This window comes from Lynx canadensis, chromosome D2, assembly GCF_007474595.2.
Source record: "Lynx canadensis isolate LIC74 chromosome D2, mLynCan4.pri.v2, whole genome shotgun sequence".
Lineage (NCBI taxonomy): Eukaryota > Metazoa > Chordata > Mammalia > Carnivora > Felidae > Lynx > Lynx canadensis.
In genome coordinates, this window is record NC_044313.2 from 28,983,731 (window position 1) to 29,007,725 (window position 23,995).

General features: G+C 44.0%; 1 protein-coding gene across 4 annotated transcripts in view; it reads right to left on the reverse strand.

Moving 5' to 3' along the window:
- ABCC2 (ATP binding cassette subfamily C member 2) overlaps positions 1-23,995 on the reverse strand; it is a 65,518-nt gene that overhangs the window by 16,189 nt on the left and 25,334 nt on the right. For 3 of the 4 annotated variants that reach the window (XM_030334332.1, XM_030334337.1, XM_030334334.1), the window contains 10 exons: positions 21,288-21,542; positions 20,136-20,201; positions 17,685-17,822; positions 17,017-17,163; positions 15,013-15,097; positions 14,233-14,299; positions 12,051-12,177; positions 9,419-9,595; positions 7,858-8,025; positions 5,242-5,422 (listed from right to left, as the gene is read on the reverse strand). In XM_030334332.1, the coding sequence (XP_030190192.1) occupies positions 5,242-5,422; positions 7,858-8,025; positions 9,419-9,595; positions 12,051-12,177; positions 14,233-14,299; positions 15,013-15,097; positions 17,017-17,163; positions 17,685-17,822; positions 20,136-20,201; positions 21,288-21,542 (1,411 nt within the window). The remainder of the gene's footprint in view (positions 1-5,241; positions 5,423-7,857; positions 8,026-9,418; positions 9,596-12,050; positions 12,178-14,232; positions 14,300-15,012; positions 15,098-17,016; positions 17,164-17,684; positions 17,823-20,135; positions 20,202-21,287; positions 21,543-23,995) is intronic. The other variant, XM_030334336.1, reaches the window with a different exon arrangement.

A 23,995-nucleotide genomic window follows, 5' to 3' on the forward strand; every position in this document is an offset into this window, starting at 1 on the left:
ATAGAGCCGTCTGAATTCTATGAACAAGGAAGAGTTCTTTCTGATCTAGCTGGCCCTTCAGCAAGAGACCACAAATGTATACACAGGCTGGAATATTTTGCTTCAGAAATATTACTTATTAGTATCTCTAATAGCTGAGAAATACAAGGATAAAGGAGAGATGAGTTAATGTTCTAGTGGAAGAGAAAATGGTATAAAGGAGAAAAATATTCCCAGAAGCTTCTCAGTTCTTTTGCAGCAAGGAAAGAACTTTTAAGGTTATAGTAGATAAGCAGAAGAGTCCTAATTCCCAGAATTTACTAGAAAGGGGAGTATAAATTAAAAATGCTCTTCTTGAAATTCAAATAACTTTACAAACTTTTGTGAATTTAAAACACTTGAAAAACATATGCTGCAAATAAAGAATACATTTTTAAAATTGAAAATAAAAGAAGTAAAATGTAAAACAGCCTGGACACCAGTGGCAATGGTAAAGACCTCTGGAAATTGATAACTCCATAAAGCAGTGAGAATACTGGCAAAATATTGTTAAACTTTTTTCCTAACTCTGGAATTAACCAAAGGCTTGCAACAATCCAAGGAACATTTATTTAAGAAAAATGGCTAAATCCCAGTAAGAACAATAAGCTTTGTGATAGTTTAATTTACCCCCAATCCTCTCTCCTCAGATCCGCTGTAGCCTAGAATACTAATAGCCTCACAAACATAGTAACCACAAATAGCAGCAGCCTCCTGGCTGCTGGAGGGAACAGAAAGTGTTCAAAATTCTCCCAAAGCCTCATCCTGTAACTGAACTCAAGTCTGTCCGCCCAACATGCAGCAAAGACAATCACTGAACCATTGAGTATAAAGTAAGGAAAGGGTTTGAGAGGATGCCAAAAAGACAGGAGGCCAAGCTTCACATTTGCCTCCACAAAGTAGAGTCAAGAAAATTTAAGGGCAAATGAAAAAGGCCTGGGTAAAGAGTTGTAGTTGTGCTTACTAAGTCCCACTAACCCTTTGAGAACCCCTAGAGAACCATCATTATTTGACCTGTCTGGCAGTTCCCTAGAAAACCCCATGCACAGGGCTTGTCTTTGTTGGACCTGACTTGGAGTCAGCAATCGGCAACAATTGTGTAACATCACAGCTGCCTGAGATGGTGATAACAGTTGGGGCAAATAAGTAGCTAAACAAAAACTTAAAAGGAAATGCTGGGGAATAAGATATCCTTAGGGAGCTTTGATATCTTTAATATACCCCTGGCAATCTAGAATGCCATACACATGGGCAGGGCTGCACACATGCTCCAGAGAGACTGGAGAAGGCCCTACTCTCACCTCTGGCTACTCTGGGCAAGCAAGAAACAAAAGGTGAAGCAGAATTGTAAATTGCCTACTGGAGTGTTAAGGACACGCCCCCCCCCCCCCCCCCCCCCGCCCACCACTCTCACACACACACACACACACACACACACACACACACACACACACACACAAAGCCTCTCAGAAAAGCCTGAGTGACTTATTGGTTCCAGGCCCTTAAAGAAATCTCTAATCATTAGCTGACCACCCAAGCAGAGAATTCATTGGCCACACACGACAAAGAATGCAGATTTAGTAAGAATTAGTTAAGGAAATTAAACAGGAGGAACAAATCCTGGCAGAGGAAAATCTTATTTCCAGAGTTGTATTATTTAAAGTGACCAGTTTTCAACAAAAAATTGTGAGACACGCAAAGGAAGAAAGCATGGGACCATACACAGGAAAAAAAAGCAGTCAACAGAAACTGTACCTAGGGAAGCACAGGCATGGGGCTTACCAGAGAAAGACTTTAAATCAACTATTATAAATATGTTCAAAGAACAAAAGAAAACCATGTCTAAAGATCTAAAGTATGAAAATGAGTTCTTATCAAATAGAGAACATCAAAACAGATCAAATTAAGAAAAAAATAGAAATTCTAGAAAAGTACAGTAACTAAAATGAAAAATCCATTAGAAAGACTCAACAGATTTACTAAAGAGATTAAGTGTGTGACTTAATCCAATCAACCATCTTAGCACAAAAGCTGCCAGCTTGGACTGTAGGGGACAGAGGCAGGACTAAATGAAGGAATATGGTCAGACTTCTAGGATTCCACAGGCAGAAAACGTACCAATAGAACTATCCAGCCGTGAACATGTGTTATCCTTCAAGAAAAGGGAAAAATGACCCTGGGGTTGACTACCCCTCAGTTCCAGAGGGTGGAACCACCAGCCCAGGTTGAACCTAAAGAACAGATAGCATCAGACCAAACAAGACTATCATCAAACCTTAAAATCTGGTGGAATTGACCCTGCTAGATTTGGGATTTGCTTGGGATTCATGACCGTCTTTCCTTTTTGGAATGGGAATGTCTATCCTAATGCTGGTCTTACCATTGAAGCAGATAATCTGTCTGGTTTTATAGCTTGTCAGATGGAGAGGAGTTTTGCCCCAAGACTCTGGGTCTCACCCACAACTGATTTGAGTGAGGAGAGGATAAAATTTGGGATTTCAAATTGACATTTGGAGGAGATTTTGGACTTAGAGGAGATACTGGAATGATTAACACATTGGGGATGCTGGGATGGTGTGAATGTATTTTGGACACAAAAAAGATGTGAATTTGGGGATGCCAGAGAATAGACATGATAGAGTGACTTGTGTCCCCCACCAAATCCATATGTTGAAATCCTAACCTCCACTACCTCAGAATGTGACTTTATTTGGAAATAGGATCATTGTAGATGTAATTAGTTAAGATGAGGTCAGACTGGAGTGAGATGAGCCCCTAATGCATTATGTCTGATGTTTTTATAAAAAGGGGAAACTTGGAATTGATGCACACAAGGGAGAATAGCATGTGAGGATGAAGGCAGAGATCGATGTGATGGGTCTTCAAACCAAAAATGCCAAAGATTGTCAACAAACCCCCAGAAGCTAGGAGAGAGTCCTGGAACATGTTCTTCCCTGTCGCCTTCGGAAGGAACCAATCCTATGGATTGATTTTGGACTTCTAGCGTCCAGAACCATGAGACAATAAATGTCTGTTGTTTGAGCCAGTTTGTAGTGTTTTGTTATGGCAGCTAATTAAGAAAATAGTATACAATTTTTAAAAAGGGGGGGTTGCACCTGGGTGGCTTGGTTGGTTAAGCGACCGACTGGCTCAGGTCATGATCTCACTGTTCATGGGTTTGAGCCCCATGTCAGACTCTGTGCTGACAGCTCAGAACCTGGAGCCTGCTTTGGATTCTGTGTCTCCCCCCCTCTCTGCCCCTCCCCTGCTCACACTCTGTCTCTCTCAAAAATAAATAGGGGCACCTGGGTGGCTCAGTCGGTTGAGCGTCCGACTTCAGCTCAGGTCACGATCTCACGGTTCGTGAGTTCGAGCCCCGCGTCGGGCTCTGGGCTGATGGCTCAGAGCCTGGAGCCTGCTTCCGATTCTGTATCTCCCTCTCTCTCTGCCCCTCCCCATTCATGCTCTGTCTCTCTCTGTCTCAAAAATAAATAAACATTAAAAAAAATAAAAAATAAATAAATAAAATACTTTAAAAAAGAAAGAAAATAATAAACCAAGCCAATATTGACACAGGTCACCTTTGCCCTCCTGCCTTTCCCTTCATTCTACCATGTCATGGTCTACCCCTTGCCAACAACAACAGCATGCCAGGCATCGCTCAGAAATAATTGGTCAATGTTTACCTTGATTGACAAAGGCTTGATGAGCTGTTTTACAAACTGACCTTTACATAGAGGATAGGATTCTTCAAAGGGGCCATCTGGAAACTCAGATCATGGCAGAATCCATGAAACTCAGATCGTGGCAAAAAAAAGTCTAGACTTAGCATAAGAAAACTACCCAGGCACCTCATGTTGATGTAGTTGAGCAATAACTTAAGGGAAAAAAGCATCTGACACTGCCCTTTGGCTTGGGGCCTTCACTGCCCAGGCAGGTGATTTTTGCTTTCTCCAGGCCAGTGCCTGGAGCACGTAAAGGCTAATGAAAAGTTCCGACTTCTTCCTTTCTGCTGGTTCCCAGTGCCCCTGCCCCAGTCTCCTGGGATAGCTCCCAACCCCGTCACCCATATCATCCTGTTCTTTGCTCCTGTCCTATCCCTCCAACACTTGACAGTTTATCACTCCTACCCTGTCCTGCCCTGAGCAGTTTTCAACAAAAAACTGTGAGACACGCAAAGGAAGAAAGCATGGGACCATACACAGGAAAAAAAGCAGTCAACAGAAACTGTACCTAGGGAAGCACAGGCATTGGGTTTACCAGAGAAAGACTTTAAATCAACTATTATAAATATGTTCAAAGAACAAAAGAAAACCATGTCTAAAGACTTAATACTTACAGACTTTATGGTTCAGGCTTTTCTTTCCATCTCTCGTGCTCCCTGGGGTGGGTTTGAACCATCATGTGTCCTGACCTCAAGGCCTGAATGAGTTCTCACTTGCAGGCTCTGTAACTACCTCCTTTTCTGACTGACTTGTGGAATGCACCCTTCAGATCTTGCTTTCTAAGGCTTGACCTACTGCTGGTGACTGCTACCCAAAGCAGATATCCAGAACTATGTGCAGGACTACTACTGGCAGATTCTTGGGAAGGTCCCCAGGGATCAGGGCTCCATTGCTGACTAGAGCTAATCGATGACCCCAATGGTGGTGGTATTAGGGGCTATTCCTGTGGTGTACTGTGAGACCATGCAACTGCCACGATTCTTCCTGGTTCGAAACACCCAGTGGTTTTTGGTATATTAGTTAAGATGCCCTTTGTTAGGCCTTATCAAGAATGTTTCAGTACACTATTAGTACCAGTCTATGAAGCTGTCCAGGAAGTGGTTTTAGCGGATTTAGGGTAGGTGGGGTGGGATGTGTGACTTGAGTCAACAGAAGTACAGCATCCTTAAAAGGGGGTGCCTGATGGTACTAGTCTTTCTTCCACAGGGACTAATCACCCCAAATCTTCAGTCATACCCTTCTAAAGAGTGTTCTTCGATTGCATGGTGGAGACGAGCTGAGCAGGATGAGCCCCTAGTTTGGCTCAGGCACAGAATTTCTGTGTCTGTGTTTCTTTACAGAGACATAAAATACAGAAAGAATAGATTTTGGATCTCTGGATAATTCACTTCCAAATTGAACTCACTGGATACTGCATAGTTCAGGCAGTCAGTATCAGTTTATCACTTCTGCCCTTCCCATACCCAAGCTTTATCCTGTTCCAGTCCTCCTTACATACCTGTGGCCTCTCCTTCAAGACCCATCTGTTTTTTGGATGTCTTCAGAATCTTAGCAAACAATCCTTTCTTGGCCAGCAGAGTGCTGTAGGATCCCTTCTCCAGGATGGTGCCATTCCCCAGAACCACAATCTCATCCACTTGGGGAAGAAAGTGAATGCTATGTGTAATCAAGAGTCGAGTCTGAAAAAAACAACAGTAAGTAGTGCCACCACCTTCCTTCTGTGAGCCCCTCTGTCCACCACCTTCCTTCTGTGAGCCCCTCTGTCCACCACCATCCTTGGCTTGCTCTTAAAAAGGAAAGGAAGTAACTTCTTCCTGCCAACTATGAGTAGCTAACTTCCAACTACCCAGAATGTCTATTGACTTCTTTGGCTTGCTCTGGGGGTGGGAGGGAAGGAAAAAACAGTCATTTAAATTCATTTTAGGGCTCTGTTTCAAAACGTAGCCCTGAACACTTGACCTCTTTTACTTTTTTCTTTCCTTCCCAGTGCCTCATCCTAACACCAGACCCTATGTGTAAGGGGAGACTCTGGTCCTCGTGGATATATTGTTATTTGCCTGTAGTGACAGCAAGGTTTGCCCTACACACATTCTTCCAGCTTCCTGAGAGCTTAGGAATGTCACTTGAGATCCAAGCCTATCAATATAACAGATGCATCCTAAACTAAGGAAATAACTAGCTAATTTCCCCTTCTACTAACCAGCTGAACTTGAGAGCAAGGACAGACCTTTTCAGCTGTGCACGCCCAGTCTTTGCAACAAACCAGGCACAGGGTGGTATATAGTTCATGAATGAATGGAGCCAAAGGCCATTCGGACAGGAGACAGAACCAGAAATAGAAGGGAGAGTGAGTTCCTGTTGACTTACTGATCCAAGAGAAGCAAAGGGCCTCAGTGGGACAGCAGCCCACCTACCCTGACTAGCAGCAATCAAGAAGTCTTGAAGGGAACAAGCCACACACAGATGGAGTTTTACTGCCCAATACTGAGGGAGATGTTACTGTCAGCCCTCATGGTACACTTGCTGTTGGTGAGGGACACATTCAAACCCACAAAGGGCTCTGCCAGCACCTCCCCCATTCAGCCCACTGTGTCAGGGCAAATGGGCTAACTTGCCCACGGTAAGGAAAGTCTAGCCTTCACCTACCATTAGCTCTAGTGACTTGCTCTGGCCACTTTATCTGTACTCTCTCATGGGGGCATTGTGAAAGTCCAATGAGGCATCACAATCAAAGTGCTTAGCACAGGCCTGGGGCATCATGAAAACACAAAAAAATGTTAGTTCTATTTTGTCCCCACATTCCCACATCCTGCAAGGGTTCCAGGAAAGTGCCTTTTCAGAGCAGAGCTCTAAAACCTGTGGGATGACCTATGTCCCACCAGCAAGGTGAGTTATTGGGTCCTCTGGGATGTTTTCTGACTCCAACCAATTCTCCGACACCAGCTAGGTGTTCAGCGATTCAATTCTGATACTGACTACCTAGAATTAGCACAAACCCCACAGCTGAAGGGCTTGGTCCTATGAGACTGACCGACTTCAGAGGCAATTTGCATGACTTGGGCCACCCTTACTTCCAACCAACTAGCCATAAAGCCCCTTTCTCATGATCAGTAGTTTATTAGAATGGCTCATCGATCTCCAGAACACACTTTACTTGTTTGTTGGTTTATCATAAAGAATACAACTCAAGAACAGTCAACAGAAGAAATGCAGAGGGCAGGCTATGGGGGTGTGGGACTCACCTGTGGAGCTTCCATGCCCACAGCCTCCCTCTCGGCACCTTAATGTGTTCACCAACCCAGAAGCCCTCTGGATCCCACTGCTCACAAATTTTTATAATCCGATCTTCAGCCCTTGCTTCCCTCCCCAGAGGCCTGAAAGTTCCAACCCACCCATCACTTGGGCTTTCTCACTCTCTTTTTTAAAGTTTGTTTGTTTGTTTGTTTGTTTGTTTATGGGAGAGAGAGAGAGAGCACTCACCAGCGAGCATGGTGGGGAGGAGCAGAAAGAGAGAGGAGCACAGAGGATCTGAAGTAGGCTCTGCACTGACAGCAGAGAGACTGATGCAGGGCTCGAACTCATGGGCTATGAGATCATAACCTGAGCCAAAGTCAGATGCTTAACTGACTGAGCCACCCAGGTGCCCCACTTGGGCTTTCTCTTGAACAGCCCAGTCCTGAGGCTATCTAGGGGCTGCACCCTAAGTCTCTCTCTAGGCTTATGAACAAAAAAACACTCCTAGTATTACTCAGGAAATTCCAAGTGTTCGGAGCTCTGTGTCAGGAACTGGAGGCAAAGACCAAATATAATCTTGTTATACCACAGATCTCAGAGTGCTTTCCATCACAACCAATCATCCTAGGAGGATCAATGTCATCGGAGCCACAGAATAAGGTTCAAATTAGCCAGTTCTAGCATAAGCTATGACCTCAAGATGGGAGCTTTCATGGGTCATCTCCTGAAAGACCAGTCTGACACTGTATCTCCTCAGCAGCCTTGGTGGTATGTTGGGGGATAGGGGAGGTAAGTACATGCTTCAGGACAGCAACAGTCCTAGGAGATATGTCCCCCAATCCCTACCCCGATGTCTTCATTGCTTTAAGTAATTTCTCACCTTGCCTTTCAATAGGCCATTGGGACCCAAGACCTTATTGAAAATATGTTTTCCCACATGAGCATCCACGGCTGACAGGGGGTCATCCAGAACATAGATGTCTGAATTTTGATAGGTAGCTCTGGCCAGGCTAATCCGCTGCTTCTGACCCCCACTGAGATTTATACCCTGAAGAAGAAAATAATTTCTATTAAGCACCACTCCATAGTCCCACCTTCACAGAGACTATTATGGAGGGGAAAGGAAGAGATTTACTTCAATAAGGTATCAAGGGATTTAAAACCTTCTAAGTTCCTCTATACAAATCAGTAACTTTGATTCAAATAAATTACTTCAGGCCCAATGATGAAATGTATGCCAAAATGACCATTTTCTATGAGATGATTTACTTATTATTTTTGTTTCCTGCCCCATGGGAATGTGGAGCTGCACCAGGGCAGATTTTCCCTATTTTATTCATGGTTGTAACTCCAGCGCTTAAAATGCTGTGTGGTACATAGTAATTACTCAATAAGTGTATTTGAAATAGTGAACAAAATCATTCTAGAGCTGTATCTTCATTAATCTTCTAGTAGCTGAAGATTCTTGTCCCTCAAAGACCACTCTATTCATTGTTAGTAATAGGAAAGAAGGTTGAAAACATCCTAAATATGTAGGCATCGGGAATTTCTAAATCAATTACACTCTAACCATATAATGGATACAATACGGTCGTTAACAATGTATTTTTTAAAAAGGCATTTAATAACCTGAGAAAGTCACACTAAATTTCTAAGTATTTGAAGCAGAGTAGTAGAACCTTTCTCCAGGCCTCACTAGCATCCAGAAGTTGAGTCAGGACACCTAAGCTCTGGTCCTGCGTCTGCTCCTCCACCTGTGAGGTCATCCTTGGGCCAGGCTCTGGTTAGTTAGCCTCTCTGGTCCTAGCCTCATCAGCTTTCTTAAAAAAAATTTTTTTTGGTGGGGCGCCTGGGTAGCTCAGTCAGTTAAGTGTCCGACTTCGGCTCAGGTCATGATCTCACGGTTTGTGGGTTCAAGCCTCACATTGGGCTCTGTGCTGTCAATTCAGAGCCTGGTGCTTGCTTCGGATTCTGTGTCTCCCTCTCTCTCTGCCCCTTCTCCACTCATGCTGTGTGTGTCTCTCTCTCTCTCTCAAAAAATGAATAAACGTTAAAAAAAATTTTTTTAAATAAAATTAAATTTTTTAATGTTTTTATTTATTTTTGAGAGAGAGATACAAAGCATGAGTGGGGGAGGGGCAGAGAGAGAGAGGAGACACAGAATCCCAAATGGGCGTCAGGATCTGAGCCATCAGCACAGAGCCTGATGCAGGGCTTGATCTCACGAACCAGAAGATCATGACCTGAGCTGAAGTTGGATGCTTATACAACTGAGCCAGCCAGGTGTCCCTCGTGTTTTCTGGTATTTGTTCCAAGCTGACTACCAAAATTGTTCAGCTCTTTTACTCCCATGTACTTCTTCACCGTCCTTGCCCCCCCCCCCCCCCCACACACACACTACTATTTCTTCACCCTTCAAGGTCCCTTGGTGTCCCAAGTACCTTCTCTCCAATCTCGGCCAGGTCTCCTCCGGGCAGCACTTCCAAGTCTGGGAGGAGGGCACAGGCCTCCAGAACCTGCTGGTATTTCTTTTCATCCAACTCGGATCCAAAAAGGATGTTGTCCTTTAAGGTGCCATTCTGGATCCAGGATTGCTGTGGGACATAGGCTATAGTGCCCTAGATGGGAAGGACCAGACCACGGGACAGTTATACCTCCAGAAATGCAGGGCTGAAGGAGGGAGTGGCAGCATGGGGAAGGAAAAACAGAACTTAGATTTTAAAAAATGAATGTCAGGCTGGCTGAGCATCTGATATGTATAAAGTGCTTGTATTTATTGCACCAGCCAGGGAGAAACATTCAATATCCTGTTCACCACTTAAATACTTCTCCCTACTCTCTATTTCACTATCACTTTCTAGCCATGATCCTGAAAACTAGAGGAAGAAACACATGCTGCTTCTAGAACAGGAAACTCACTGGGATTGACTCAAACCCTAAGACCACCAGAGGGCTAACACAGGGGTGATGGTATAGAGATTTTAGGAAGAACCAAGAGATTTGAACGAGGGCGCCAGGCTGATGCATGAAGCAGATCATGTCCAGAGAGGAAGCCTGACAAAGGCCTGTTTTTGAGAATGAACTCAGTGATGAGTTGGCAAGAAAAAGCTTTCTCATACACCTGAAACTAACATAACATCGTGTACCAACTATACTCAAAATTTTTTTGAAAAAATTGTATTAAAAAAATAAATAGTAATTTATGATAACAAAAAAGGAAGTATGGTATGATAAGTTAAAGTTTTTATTATTTAAAAAGTTAAACAGAAGTCAAAACTTGACTTGAGGCTAGAACCAATTTAAATATTAATGTTAAATCATTACCACAAATTTCCAATGTGAACTTCTTTGAGTGTTAAAGTCATTTGAAACGAAAATGCCATTTTTAAAAAATAATTTAGAAGACACTCAGCAGTTTTGTGTCAGTTTAAAGGAGAAATATGTGAAAAAAAAAAGGAGAAATATGTGTGTGTGTGTGTGTGTGTGTGTATGCACACACACACTTTTATAGAAGAGAATTATGTTTAGAGGTAATTTTAAAATAATCTTCTTTTAGCCTGTGTATCCCAGTTTCCATGGTATCTATGGGGGCAAAGTGACATGCCAATTCAAAATTGACTTCTAGGGGCACCTGGGTGGCTCAATCGGTTAAGTGTCCAACTTCGGCTCAGGTCACAATCTTGCAGTTGGTGAGTTTGAGCCCTGTGTCGGCTCTGTGCTGACAGCTCAGAGCCTGGAGCCTGCTTTGGATTCTGTGTCTTCCTCTCTCTCTGCCCCTCCCCCACTAGTGCTCTGTTTCTCTCTCTCTCTCTCAAAAATAAACATTTAAAAATTTTTTTTAATTCAAAATTGACTTCTAAAGGACTAAATAAAGAAATGTTCCAAGTGAACAAAAAGAAGAAGTTAGGAAACAGTTAAATCAGTAGCATCTGCTCCGTTATAGCTCATATTATTTAATGTAAATTGGCTCATGAGGGATTGGTAAATCAGGGAATAAGGTCAGTATAATGTGGAAGAAGCATTAGTTTTTAATTTTCTGAGCATCTCAGTGTCAAGCAGTCAGGGGCAAGCTTTCCCATAATTAGAAAGAAATGGTTAGCAATATATGAAGATCTTAAGGAAAAAACCTAAAAAATCTACAGACACGTGGGGTTTTTTTTGGTGTAAGTAGTGGCTGGTTAAGTGATTCCAAGTACTTATAAGTTCCTCTAAATTGAACTCTCTGGGGAAGCTGAGAGTGCTCATGGAGATGCTATGAAAAGATTTCTTCTGGGTTAAAAAACATATAATTGACAATGATGTCTACACCCTGTATCAAATTTTTGAGCAAGTGAAGTCAAAGACCAACCTCTCAGAGGAGGAAGAGGAAATCGGGAGTCTAAAGCTACATGTGATTCTCAGTGTAATTGCCAGTGGGGATTTTACAGTGCTGCTGTTTTAATTGTTATTGGTTTTGTTGGTACGCTAGTTACAAAGTTGTGTCAGTTTTTTTTAATTATTATTTTTGAGAGAGAGAGAGAGAGAGAGAGAGAGAGAGAGAGAGAGAGAAAGCACACAAACACATACACGTGGGAAGGGGCAGAGAGAAGGGGAGAGAGAACCCTAAGCAGGCTCCACACTGTCACAGAGAACCCAACTCAGGCTTCGAGCCCACAAACTGAAATCATGACCTGAGCTGAAATCAAGCATTGGACACTTAACCAACTGAGCCACCCAGTTGCCGCAGGTATGTAAGTTTTTAATGATGCTTTTAGAAACCTAGATGTAGCAGAATTGCCTATACTTTGAAGGAAGAGATCTCTGTTAAACAGTTTTCAAACTTTAGTATGCATAGGACCTCATTAAACATGCAGATTTTTAGAATCTATCCCCAGAGTCTGATTATATGTGTGGGGTGGGGCAAAGAATCTACACTTTACAAGCCTACCTAACGTCTCCAAGACCGCATCTACAGCAAAACAACAACAGTGGTCATCAGATTCTAGTCCTCAGTGCATTCTCCAAAACGAGAAAGCAGTGCTCAGTGGCCCACATCTCAAGGTCAGAACTCTTTTCCTTAGCATCCCCTCTCACCTTGATGGTGATGTGCCCGTGGACATTTTCCATTTCTCCCAGCATGGCTGACATCAAGGAAGACTTCCCAGAGCCCACAGTGCCCACCACAGCCACCAATTGGCCTGGCATAATGTCCAGGTTCACACTGAAAAGAAAGAAGTGTATTTGGTTTTTAAGTGTCTATTTTAAGAGAAAGTGAGTGAGCGAGCGAGCGAGCGAGCATGGGGAAGGGGCAGAAAGAGATTAAGAGAGAATCCCAAGCAGGCTCTGCACTGTCAGGACCAAGCCCGGTGCAGGGCTCGGTCCCATGAATTGTGTGACCATGATCTATGCTGAAATCAAGAGTCAGATGCTTTACTGAGTCACCCAGGTGCCTCAAGAGAAGTGTATTTAAAGGAGGTGAGGGGTGTTTTTCAAGAGTAGTTCAGGCCACTTCTCAGACCATTCATAAGAAGTCTCGTATTAGATTTTCCCTCAAGATTGGAAAATTTGTCTTGGATATAGAAGACTCTGAAGTGCTTCTTTAATACGTTTTTTATAAGCTCAAAAGGGCTAGAGAATGAGCCCTAACTTATCCAACTGTCTATAAGCTGTTTGTGCCAAATGTAGGTTTCAACTGGGAAAATTCTCTTAGCACCAACGTGGTACCATTGAACAAGAACTTAATGGGAGCTTAGAGACCTGAGTTCAAGTCTCATCTTTGCCACTGCTGAACTATATGATCTTGGAAAGTCACATCCTCTGGACTCTCATTTATGAACTAATAGGGTTGGAATAGATCAGGGTTTCCCGAACTTGGCTATTTAATGAGAATGGCCATTCAATGGAACACTTGCTGGAAGCACAGAACACCTTCCCCTCTCCTGGAGCTTTGGCTGTGTCTAACTAGGGAGGGACACACACTGGGAAGGGCTCCTCGAAACTCTGTGCCCACCCTGTTTTTGAGTCCCTAGCATATTAAGAACATCAGGAACTTGTTCACAGTCTTTCTGAAACTGCCCTTTGCTAGTGTAAGTCTAAAAGAAGTTCAGTACAAAATGGGAGCTGTGTCCAGCCTTTTCTCTGCAAAGGGAGGCTTTCAGGTTGGGAAGGTCCAGAGGAGGGGCTTCTGGCCTGATAGCATCCCGGGGCAAGCTCCAGAATCTATATGAAAGGCTGTAGGAATAGAAGTGTGGAAAGACCCAGGTGTAACAGGGAGAAGATAAGGTGTGCTGGGTTGGGAACAAAGATGTGGCCTGCTCAGGCTTCCTGGTATATTATGTGTGCTATGTTCAGTGGAGTTGGGTATATACTGTCTATCTGACCTTGTATAGACCATGTGTTCTCCTCTCCAGACATACCTACGGTAAAGTTCAATTTATAAATAAGGCCCAGTAAGAGATTAACAACAATAACTAGTAAAATAGAACAATTATAATAAACTGTAATGAAAGATATGTGAATGGGGTCTTAACTCTCATTGACTGTCCTGCACTCACCCTTCTGATGATGCAAGATGATACAATGCCTACGTGGAGAGATGAAGGGAGGTGAATGATGGGAGCACTGTGACCTACATCAGGCTACTATTGACGTGACCATTCGTCAGGAGGAGGATCATCTGCTTCCACACAGAGGTTGACTGCAGGTAACCGAAACCAAGGAAAGCAAAACTGCAGAAGAGGAACTACTAGACAAGCAACAGCGTGGCAAGAAAGGGTTGGCTTAGGGCAGAGGAGGTGGGAGGTGGGAATGGGTTAGTTAGATGTAAAACTCCAGATCTCAAGTTTAATCTTTGTAGAGGCAGCTCCCGTTGTCCACTTTGGGGAAAGAAGCCATATTCTTGATTACTGTTCTTAAATGAACAAACGAACTTAAATTGGTTTCAGGCTTTGGTGTGTATCCTTTATCATACCCAGAGACCTAGGTCACTTGCTGCACTACCTCCATCCACAATCTGGTGAACAAAGGTCTTCCTGGGTTCTTAGCTGGAGCCCACAGTCCCACAGTAAGACAGCCTGGTGGCAGGTGCACTTCTGGGGAAAGAGGCTTGAGAGTTTTGCTGTCCGCTGGTCTCCCCAGGGTTTCAGCCTGCACTGAAATCTAACGGAATGTGTGCACATTGTCCATATTTCATGTGCCCTAGTGGTTGGAATTTTCCAGTAACAGGACTGGCAAGGAGAAGCCTAAAGAACAGCAGGCTGAACAGGAGGCAACTCACTCTCGAATTGTGGCTTCCAGATCCCGGTCCCAGGTAAAGGAGGCCTCTGAAAACTGCACAGCTTTGTCTGTTGAGAAAAAGGCCCTCTCTTTTAGTCAGATGTAGGTCCTCATGTGTCTGTCTGCCCCTTCTCAGCCCTCCTGCGTCCCTCCTTCAGCAGATCCCAAGATCACCTATCAGGTGCTGGCTCCTACATTAACAGGAGGCAGAGGAAAGTTCCCCTGGTGAGACCAAAAGTGGCCTGCAAACAAAAGCGGTTCTGGTTGAATTCCCAAGCCTGTTAGCCAGATTCCTGACCTGCAGACACCTCTGCAATGTCTGCCTCTGGGCACATTCTCATGCCCGCTGTTGCCTCATGTCCTGGTAAAAATTCTACCTCTATATACAAACCTGGTCACTCCCTGGATTCCAGGTCCACAGCTCCCTCTGGCTGTGTCTGCCCCCCAATCCTTAGATCTTCAGACCTTGCAAATGTTCTTTCACTCCAGCCTACTTTCCCCAAGTTCCCATGCTTGGCTCCATCTTGACTTCTCTTTTCTAGATCTTTTGCAGGATTCCCTGCTTATCCTCAGACTATGGTTTAGCCATCTGGCTAAGCAACCTATTCTAAATGAAAACGTCACTTAAGTAAAAATAGTAAGCTTGTTATGCAAATGTAGGTTCAAAGTAAATCCCTTAGCTTTCCCTTTCAATCAGTTTGCTGCCCCTAAGCCCTCCTATGTCAAAGTTCTGGTGCCAGCACTGTGAATAAGTTGGGGAAGCAACTTCCGAATTCATTACCAAAATTGTACTCATGTCGAATGGCTGATGTGTCCAAGTCATCCCCTCCTAAGTACTTTTCTAGCCGTTCTGTGGAAACGCTGGCCTAGAGGGGGGACACAAAGGATTTCAAGAATAAAAAATCCAACGACAAGCACGAGCAGGGAGAGGATTTTGACTTTGTCATCAGCCCTGGATGTGGAAGCAGAGAGTCAACCTGCCAGGCCTCTTGCCGATGGTTTACCATTTGCTACATCTGGAACCTCTGGACACCCCCATAGACTCAGCCACATTTCAGCCCTGGAAGACATCCCTCTCTGCACAGAGGGAAATTAAGATGCTGTTTCAGCCCCTTAGAAAGCTTGTGGTGCTGGGGTCAACTCTATTGCCATCTCTTCAATCTTTGGACCCAGTTCCAGAAACTGTCTTCTGCTTTCTTCTAAGACAAAATCCTAATTTCTATCTGCTTTTGGTAACTGGGCCCCTGGTGTGCTCTTCTTTTTTTTTTTTTTTTTTAATTTTTTTTTTCAACGTTTATTTATTTTTGGGACAGAGAGAGACAGAGCATGAACGGGGGAGGGGCAGAGAGAGAGGGAGACACAGAATCGGAAACAGGCTCCAGGCTCTGAGCCATCAGCCCAGAGCCTGACGCGGGGCTCGAACTCACGGACCGCGAGATCGTGACCTGGCTGAAGTCGGACGCTTAACCGACTGCGCCACCCAGGCGCCCCAAGTGTGCTCTTCTTTAATGGAGTCTATGCCTTGGTCCTGCCCAGTGTCCTAACTGAGCCACTACTGGGACCCTTTATATAGGAATTGGCCATGGCACCACAGTGACCTTAGAAAACTCCACACAGGCCAAGTTTAAACTGCAGCTGACCTAAGCATTGGCAGAACACCCTGTGGTCTCCTGAAACATGAGAACTGGGGAGAGATCCTAGGAGCTTTTACAAGGACCTTTCTCACTTGCCTGTTTTCAGGGAGCCTGTCAGAGAGATCGTTTCTCATTACCACCTGGGTTCTGATGAAAGAGTGGACTTTCTGTCTTGCCTTTCCTTTGAGTGCAGTTGCAGGCTACAAAACCACTCAGCTGTTGCATGGATCCGCCCCTCAGAAACAGAGTGCCTCGTTTACATTATCATGTAATGCCCATGTTACATTATCATCTGGCCCCTTTTGTTTCACAGTCACCCCGCGAGATAGGGAAGGCAGGGAGCAGACACCTTTGCTGATCTTGCTCTTGCAATTTATGTACTAAGCTACTGGAGTCTAGAAAGAGCATACTGTTTCTTTATCAGCCAAACCTGTCAGCCTTTCTTAACCCCCTCTAGGGTAGCAAGGTCTGAAACTCATCCTTCCTATGGCCTGAGCGGTCTAAAGCATGCCACCCTTAGTGTAAGTGCACATCACCGTACTCTATCTTTCTGATTACCTCACTAGCCTACCACCTGCCCTGTGAATATCCTGAGGTCTGGTACCTGGTCCATCTCAGTGACTGTGCTCACTTTTCAGGAACCAGACACTCCCTCTGGCCCATCCGAGTCCTCTTGAACTCCAAACTCACTTTCTGACAGCTTGAAGCTTGAGAGCTGTATTCAGTTCCACCACCACATGGCTTCATGCAGAGAGGGTCTTCTCTTTCCACGTATGCTGCATTTCCCTAATGCTATATAAATACCCCAAGAGCCTTGGTAAAATGTGGGGGAAATTGGGCTGGGAAAAGGGCTTAGAAACGGTCCAGGTATCAGCTAATCATCATAATCTCATTAAATGCTTTCACAGGCACTGTCTCCCTGTGAGGTAGAGAAGATTGGTATGATTATCCTCATTTTAGAGTCAGATAAACTAGGGCTCAGAGAGCTTGTGATTTTATTAAGATCAAACTTGGTCTCCAGAGACCAAACAAATCTCTCTAATTGAAAGTTCACCAGCAGAAGTGAGAAGTAAGATATGATAGGGCAGTCATTTTGGGATGTAAGCCTTTTAACCAGAGATAATCAGTTAGCAGTGAGGGCTTCTACCCACCTGTAACATGGAGGTGATTACCATGGGAAACATACTCAGGGGGAAACGCAGGATATTGAAGAGGGTGATGGAGGTGAAGGCCTTTTCTGCATCCAAAACATTATTGCTATTCACCAGAATGTAAACTGAAAATGTGATCACAGACACCTGGAAAAGCAAGGTCATGAGCAACTCATTTCTAAAAAGGGTTCAAATACTTATGCTAAGTTTCAGGAACACAGTATATCAGAGTTGAAGGAGCCTTAGGGATCATTATCTCAACCTTCTTGTGTTACACAGGAAATATTTTGCCCGAGGTCACAGTCAATTAATTGTATTACTGGGACCAGAGTTCGGGTCTCTGGGCTCCTATATTGGTGTTCCTCCCCTCTCTAGACCCACACAGCCTCCTCAAGAAGACAAGAAGCTCTCCTATGCAAACCATTTCTGATTACCACATTCATGCTGACTATCCTGGAAACTTACTCCGGGCTGCTGGATGACCAAATCGTACACAAGGGTGACATTAGAGTTGGGGGCACCAGGTAGGAATAGCAACTTTGGGAAGTTGAGGAGGGGGATAGATTTTCCAGGATTTCAGGGTTAGGCCTAGAGGCACTGGGCAGTCTGCTGAGAACAGACCTTCCTCTTCAGGAAGCTGACCCAGTCCATTGACTCCTGTCACTCACCAGGACTGGACTTAAGTATAGGAGAAATATCGTTATAGTCTGCATCTGACCCAAGGTCAGCAGGCTCTTGAGCTCTTTCTTCCGAAGTTCATGGACTTGCTTTTTGAATGAAGGTTCCCAGGCAAAATACTTCAGGATCTAATAGGATGGAAAACAGCACAGCTCACACTGTTGCCCCCAAAGGACACCAGACAGATCTCATCTACCCAGGTTTTAGGATAGGTTCTCCAAAATAGGGGAGTGGGGGGGGGGTAGAAATCCAGATTATAAAGTATTATTATAGAAAGGTAGGTTGCATTTGTCAGAAACCTACTATGTACAGAACGTTTTAATTTTTTTCATCTTTATTTCTGAGACAGAGAGCATGAGTGGGGGAGGGGCAGAGAGGAGAGACACAGAATCCAAAGCAGGCTCCAGGCTCTGTCAGCACAGAGATCTTGTCAACCACAAGATCATGACCTGAGCCAAGGTCGGACGCTCAACCAACTGAGCCACCCAGGCGTCCCTGTACAGAACGTTTTGAACACATGATCTTACTTAATCCTTATAACAACCTTAGTGTGATCAATGGTCCCGGTTTGCCTGGAACTAAGAGGTTGCCCAGGACATGGGGCTTTCAATGCTAAGCCCAGAAAGTTCTGGGAAAACCAAGGAGAGTCCCCTACTTTTGCAGAATTATTGTGTCAGTTTTAGTGAAGAGGAAAGAGGCAGAAGATACCAGGTAGTTTGCCCAAAGTTACCAAGCTAGCAAGCATTAGAGAGGAGACTCAGGGCCAGGGCTACCTTTTCATTTTGCCACATTTAGCAAAAAGGCATATCAGAATTCTGCGTAGAGAAATACCAGAGAGTTAAAAGAGGCCTCTGCTTCATTTTCAAAAAGTTTAGGGTAATGTTTAAATCCTTGAATTCAAAACAACACATATATTAAAAATTAACTTGCTGGTAAGCTTTGGAGGAAGAAATGCGTTATTTTGAAAGCTGGCCAAAAGAGGGGAAAAGACCAGCATTTTTCCTGCCTGTCCTGCACAAACTTTATTTTAGTGTAACCAACTAGCTAATTGATGCTAAAGGAATAATAGAATTCAAATTTCACTCTTTTGCAATTCCTAATGATATAATAGATCAAGGCAATGATCAGCAGCTGCAAGAACTTCTAGGACAGTTTTCAAACTTGGCTGTATATTAGAATCACTTGGGGGAGATTTTAAAACCTATGTATGCCTAGGCCTCAACCCCAGAAAGTCTAATTTAAATGGTTTGAATTAGGGCCCAAGCCTCACTGAGAGTCAAACTTCCTGGGGGTCAAACTTGCTGGGGGTCAAAATGTGCTGCCAGAGCCACAAATCACTGCTCTGGGGGAAAGAGTGGCAGGAAACCTAATAAGGGGTGAATCACCTGGACCCCCGAACACTCACCATTGCTGGTGTTTGGAAGCACATGGTACTGCCTGAAAGTATCTGTCCTCCCTACCTCCACCAAAAATCAAAACAAAAATATCCCCTATCTAATCAAGCCTCTAGATCTGATTACTAATTTATAAGAAATATAGGAAATAAGACAACGCAGTTTCTCCAACATGACAAAGATAAAAAGAAAAGGAGGGGGGGAAGAGTCAATTATAGATTAAAAGCAGTAGCAACTAAATGCCATGTGTGGATTTTTTGGATCCTTATTCCAACTAATTAACAGCAAACAAATGACATCTGAGGCAACTGGGGAAATTTAATGGTACCAAAAATGACTTTTTTTTTTTTAAGGTGGGATAATAGTATTGTGGTTATGTTAAAAAAAATAAAGTCTTTTAGAAACACAAAGTATTTATGTGAAATACAAGATACTACATCTGGGATTTGCTTTAAAAATAATCTAGCAGAGGGGTGCCTAGGTGGCTCAGTCGGTTAAGCATCCAACTCTTGATTTCGGCTCAGGTCATGATCTTGTAGTTCATGAGTTGGAACCCACATCAGGTTCCTTGCTGACAATGCAGAGCCTGCTTGGGATTCTCTCTCTCTCACTCTCTGCCCCTCCCCTGCTCTCTCGTGCTCACTCTCTCAAAATAAATAAATAAACTTAAAAAAAAATCTAGCAGAGCATGAAGTGGGTACATAGATGAAACTAGATCGTGTTAATAATTGCTAGACCTAGGTGAGAAGTCCATGGGGGTTCATCACATCATTCACTCCACTTGTGTGCACGTTTGACAATTTTGACAGTAAAACATGAGAAGAAAAGCAACCATTTAGGGTAAATAAAGAGAAATGAAGTTTTGAAGGAGGGCCTGAGACCACTGGAAGAAGAAGCAGGAGACCTGCTAACAGGGGTTGGGAGTCCTGGGACACACCACAGGCCCAGAAGTGGGGGAGACCCGCAAGCCCTGCCAGGCCTTTTGAAGGCCGAGAACCCTCTGCTGCTGGCATTTTACACCCGGGCCACCTGTACTCGGCTTCTCACCTTGATCCCACTGAGAATTTCATTCATGATCTTTAAACGTTTGTCTTTATTCTTCATATTTTTTACCTGCCAGGAAAAAGTCAAACAAAACACACTTCCTCGTAAGAGGGTCCAGAGTTGCTGCAGATGCTAGGTCCTAGTGATGGCACCTGTGGCTGTCACATGGGTGCCTGGTGATGGGATGCATCCCTCCCTGCTCTGCTCAGGCTGCTCCCGCCACACCCACCTGCTTTCTGATCCTCAACTACACCCAGTTCACTTCTGCCCCCACAGGCTTTGCCTGCCTGCGCCTCTTCCCAGGCTGTTCTTCCCAAGGCTTCCTCCTGCACAGTCAGGCTTATGCTATTCAGAGCCCAGTTCACATGTACCCTCCTCACAGAGGCTTTTCCTGACCCCATAATCTAAAACCACCACCGATTCACTTGCTCTCATCTCACTCTGTTTAATTTTCTTCATAGTACTATCATGACCTGATAGTTTTCTTCTTCACTTCTGTTTATGGCCTGATTCTCCACTGCAAATAGAATGTAAGTAAGGAAGTAAGCTCCATAAGAGCAAGAGCTTTGTCTAATTTGCTGCCATATTCCCAGAATAGTATGTACAGAAAATCTTTTAAAAGTAATTATTTGGGACTAAAGGAATGCAAAGTGAATGCATGAATAGATCATGTACACCATTGAGTCCACCCACCCAACCTATGACTTCTGGCAGAGCAAAGGACTATCGGCATGGAGCCCCGCCACCTGGTAGGAGCAGGGATGACTGCCAGGATTTAGGCGTAATGTCTGGGTCACTCATGTGTCTGCTCTGCATGATTGGTTTGTATTGCTATGACAGAGAAGCAGGGCCAATAATCACTACTTGAAGAACAGTCCAGCAGAGCAGGGTGGGAGAGTTATGTGCCGGGTCCCTGGGAAGCTCTCCCCTCTCCAATCAGGCTCTGCCATCTAACATGAACGAAGATGGAGTATATAAACCTTAACGGTGCTCAAAAGATGAGAAGGGAATCCAGAGAAAGCCACAGTCATTTGGGATGGTGGAAAGTCTTCCATTAGCATTGCCTGCCCAAATGCCCAAGAGTTAGAGTAAGCAAAAGACTTTAGACTTTGAAGAGGGTGTAGAGATCTCCCTAGGGTGACTCGGTTTCTTTACCTGAACAGCTCTACTCTTGGTGGCAAGTATCCCATTAATTGGGATTAGAAGTACCATCACCCCAACACCTGCTAAGACTGAGGGTCCCAGCTCTGTCCATAGGAAGGAGACACATAAAGTAATCTGTAGAATATTTGACCACAGCAAATGGATGACGCTGGTCACATCCATGAGCTTCTGGGCATCCACAGACATCAGGTTCACAGTTTCTCCAATGGTGTACTGCTTTCTGCTCTGGTTGGATAGGGTCAGCGCCTAAAGATAAAGATTGGAATTGGGATCTATGGATAAGTCCAAGAACAATGGGGAGTAAAAGGGAAACTCAGGAAGTAAGAACACACTAGAAGGATGGGCTCCATATGGACACAACTTTTCCAAGAGGCTAGGCCTTCTTGCCTCCAAATCTTACAGACAGTGTTCTCTCATTTTTGACCACCCTTTCAGGCTATTCCCACCTCCCTGAACCCCCTACCACTTCCACCCCAACACACACACTTCTTTGCTCAGAAAATTCCTAATTATTCTTTAGTGTCAGTTTAGATGGAATTTATTCTGAGAAGACTTCCCTGGACTCCAGAGTTTGGGGTAGATACCCCTCCTGTGTACTCCCATAACACTCTGGACTAACCTCTGTCATTATGGTAGTGACACTGAACTGTAATTGTTTTTCTATTTCTCCACCAGATGCGAACCCAGGAGGACAAGGGCTACATCTGTTCATTTCACTCCTGTATCACATGGCACACAGTAGGGAATCAGATAGTGAAGGATAAAAGGAAGGCAAGAATCATGAGTGGATTCTGGCCGTGCAGACTTCTGACGTGGCAGTTTTATTGGAAGTCATATTCTTATGAAGAAGTTGCAACTGTTTCCAAGGACAGAGATCTTAGAATGAAGAGGAAAGCTGTAGGGTTCACGCATTTGAAGCAAAACCATTTGTTTGTGGTCAGGAATTTGTAGGCAATATCTAGATGCTGACTCATACAGCATGGGCCCCCATTCTCATGTTAGAGAGACCAAAAGACTACTGTCCGTCCACAGGTCTGTTATTTATACCAATGCCTTGCACAAATGCACCTTGCCAAGGGATTGGGGTGGGGACACTGAAACCAATTCACACCATGCCCACCAAACCACCTCCTGAACATTCTTCATACCACTACATCCTCCTGGAGGAAGGAGAACCTTCTAAGCCCCCCAAAGATAGAGTATGGGCTAAGGTTAGTTCCAGGGATCCACCTCCAGCTACTTCCTAGAAGCTGTACTGTCATCATATCCACAAGACATATTTCTTTGGAACATAACACGATTCTTGTTTATACAGTAAAATGAGGGACGTTCCCCCAAACGTTAGGCCACCAACGTTCTAGAGAAATCAGTTCATTGCTATGCCTCCCCTTTAGTATGGAAAAGCAAAAATATGCCAACCCCCCCCCCAACAAAAACCAAACCAAAAAACCAAACAAATTGCCCTTCAAGGTCATCACTTTTCTATTCTCAATAAATCTCAATACAGTAGAAAAGACATTGGCTTAGTCCCAACAGCCCTTATCTGAGGGCAAGTCCTGGCTGTGTGATTATAGGCACTGAAATGATCTAATCCTTACTTCTCTGTAAATAATGCTGTTCCTTCACAGGGCCATGGATTTATAATGGATATGAAAAAAATGTTTTATAACATTTCATAAATGAAGCACTGCCTAAACATATAAAGTCAATTTTAAATTCTATTTTAGTAGCAATATTAATTTGAATGAAAGTCTTATTAAAATCACCATTTTAAAAATTCTTTGTGGATTGTAACAGTTGTAAACTTGGATAATATTAAGAATCAAAAATAGTGGGAATGAGACAACACAATTGTAAAAGTGTACATTCATAAAAATGGCTGAGACAGCTTGGTTATTGACCTCATATCCTGCAAACAGAAATCCAGTATCTCCAGAAGAAATAAGAGGATTAAAAATTGAGGCAAGACATGGGGCGCCTGGGTGGCTCAGTTGGTTAGGCATCCAACTTCAGCTCAGGTCATGATCTCAGAGCTCATGAGTTCGAGCCCTGCATTGGGCTCTGTGCTGACAGCTCTGAGCCCAGAGCCTGCTTCAGATTCTGTGTCTCCCTCTCTCTCTTTGCCTCTCCCCTGCTCACATTCTCTCTCTCTCTCTCTCTCTCTCTCTCTCTCTCTCTCTCTCTCTCAAAAAAGAATTAAAAACATAAAAAAAAAAATTGGGGGAGGACCAATCCCAGTGTGAGGGTATTCAGGAATTCAAAAGACTTGACCAGACTTCTGGGTTAAAGACATTTGGACTACCTGTCTGGGTTTCTCTCTCTCTTCCCCCCCCCCTTTTCTTTTAACTTAAAAAACATTTTTTTAATGTTTATTTATTTTTGAGAGAGAAAGAGACAGAGTGCAAGTGGGGGTGGGGCAGATTGAGAGAGGGAGACACAGAATCTGAAGCAGGCTCCAGGCTCCAAGATGTCAGCACAGAACTCGATGCGGGGCTCGAATTTGCAAGCTGTGAGATCATGACCCGAGCCAAAGTCGAATGCTCAACAGACTGAGCTACCTAGGCGCCCCTCCTTTTTATTTTTTTTTAAAAATGTTTATTTAGTTTTGAGAGACAGAGACAGAGCATGAGCAGGGAAGGGGCAGAGAGAGAGGGAAACAGAATCCAAAGCAGGCTCCAGGCTCTGAGCTGTCAGCACAG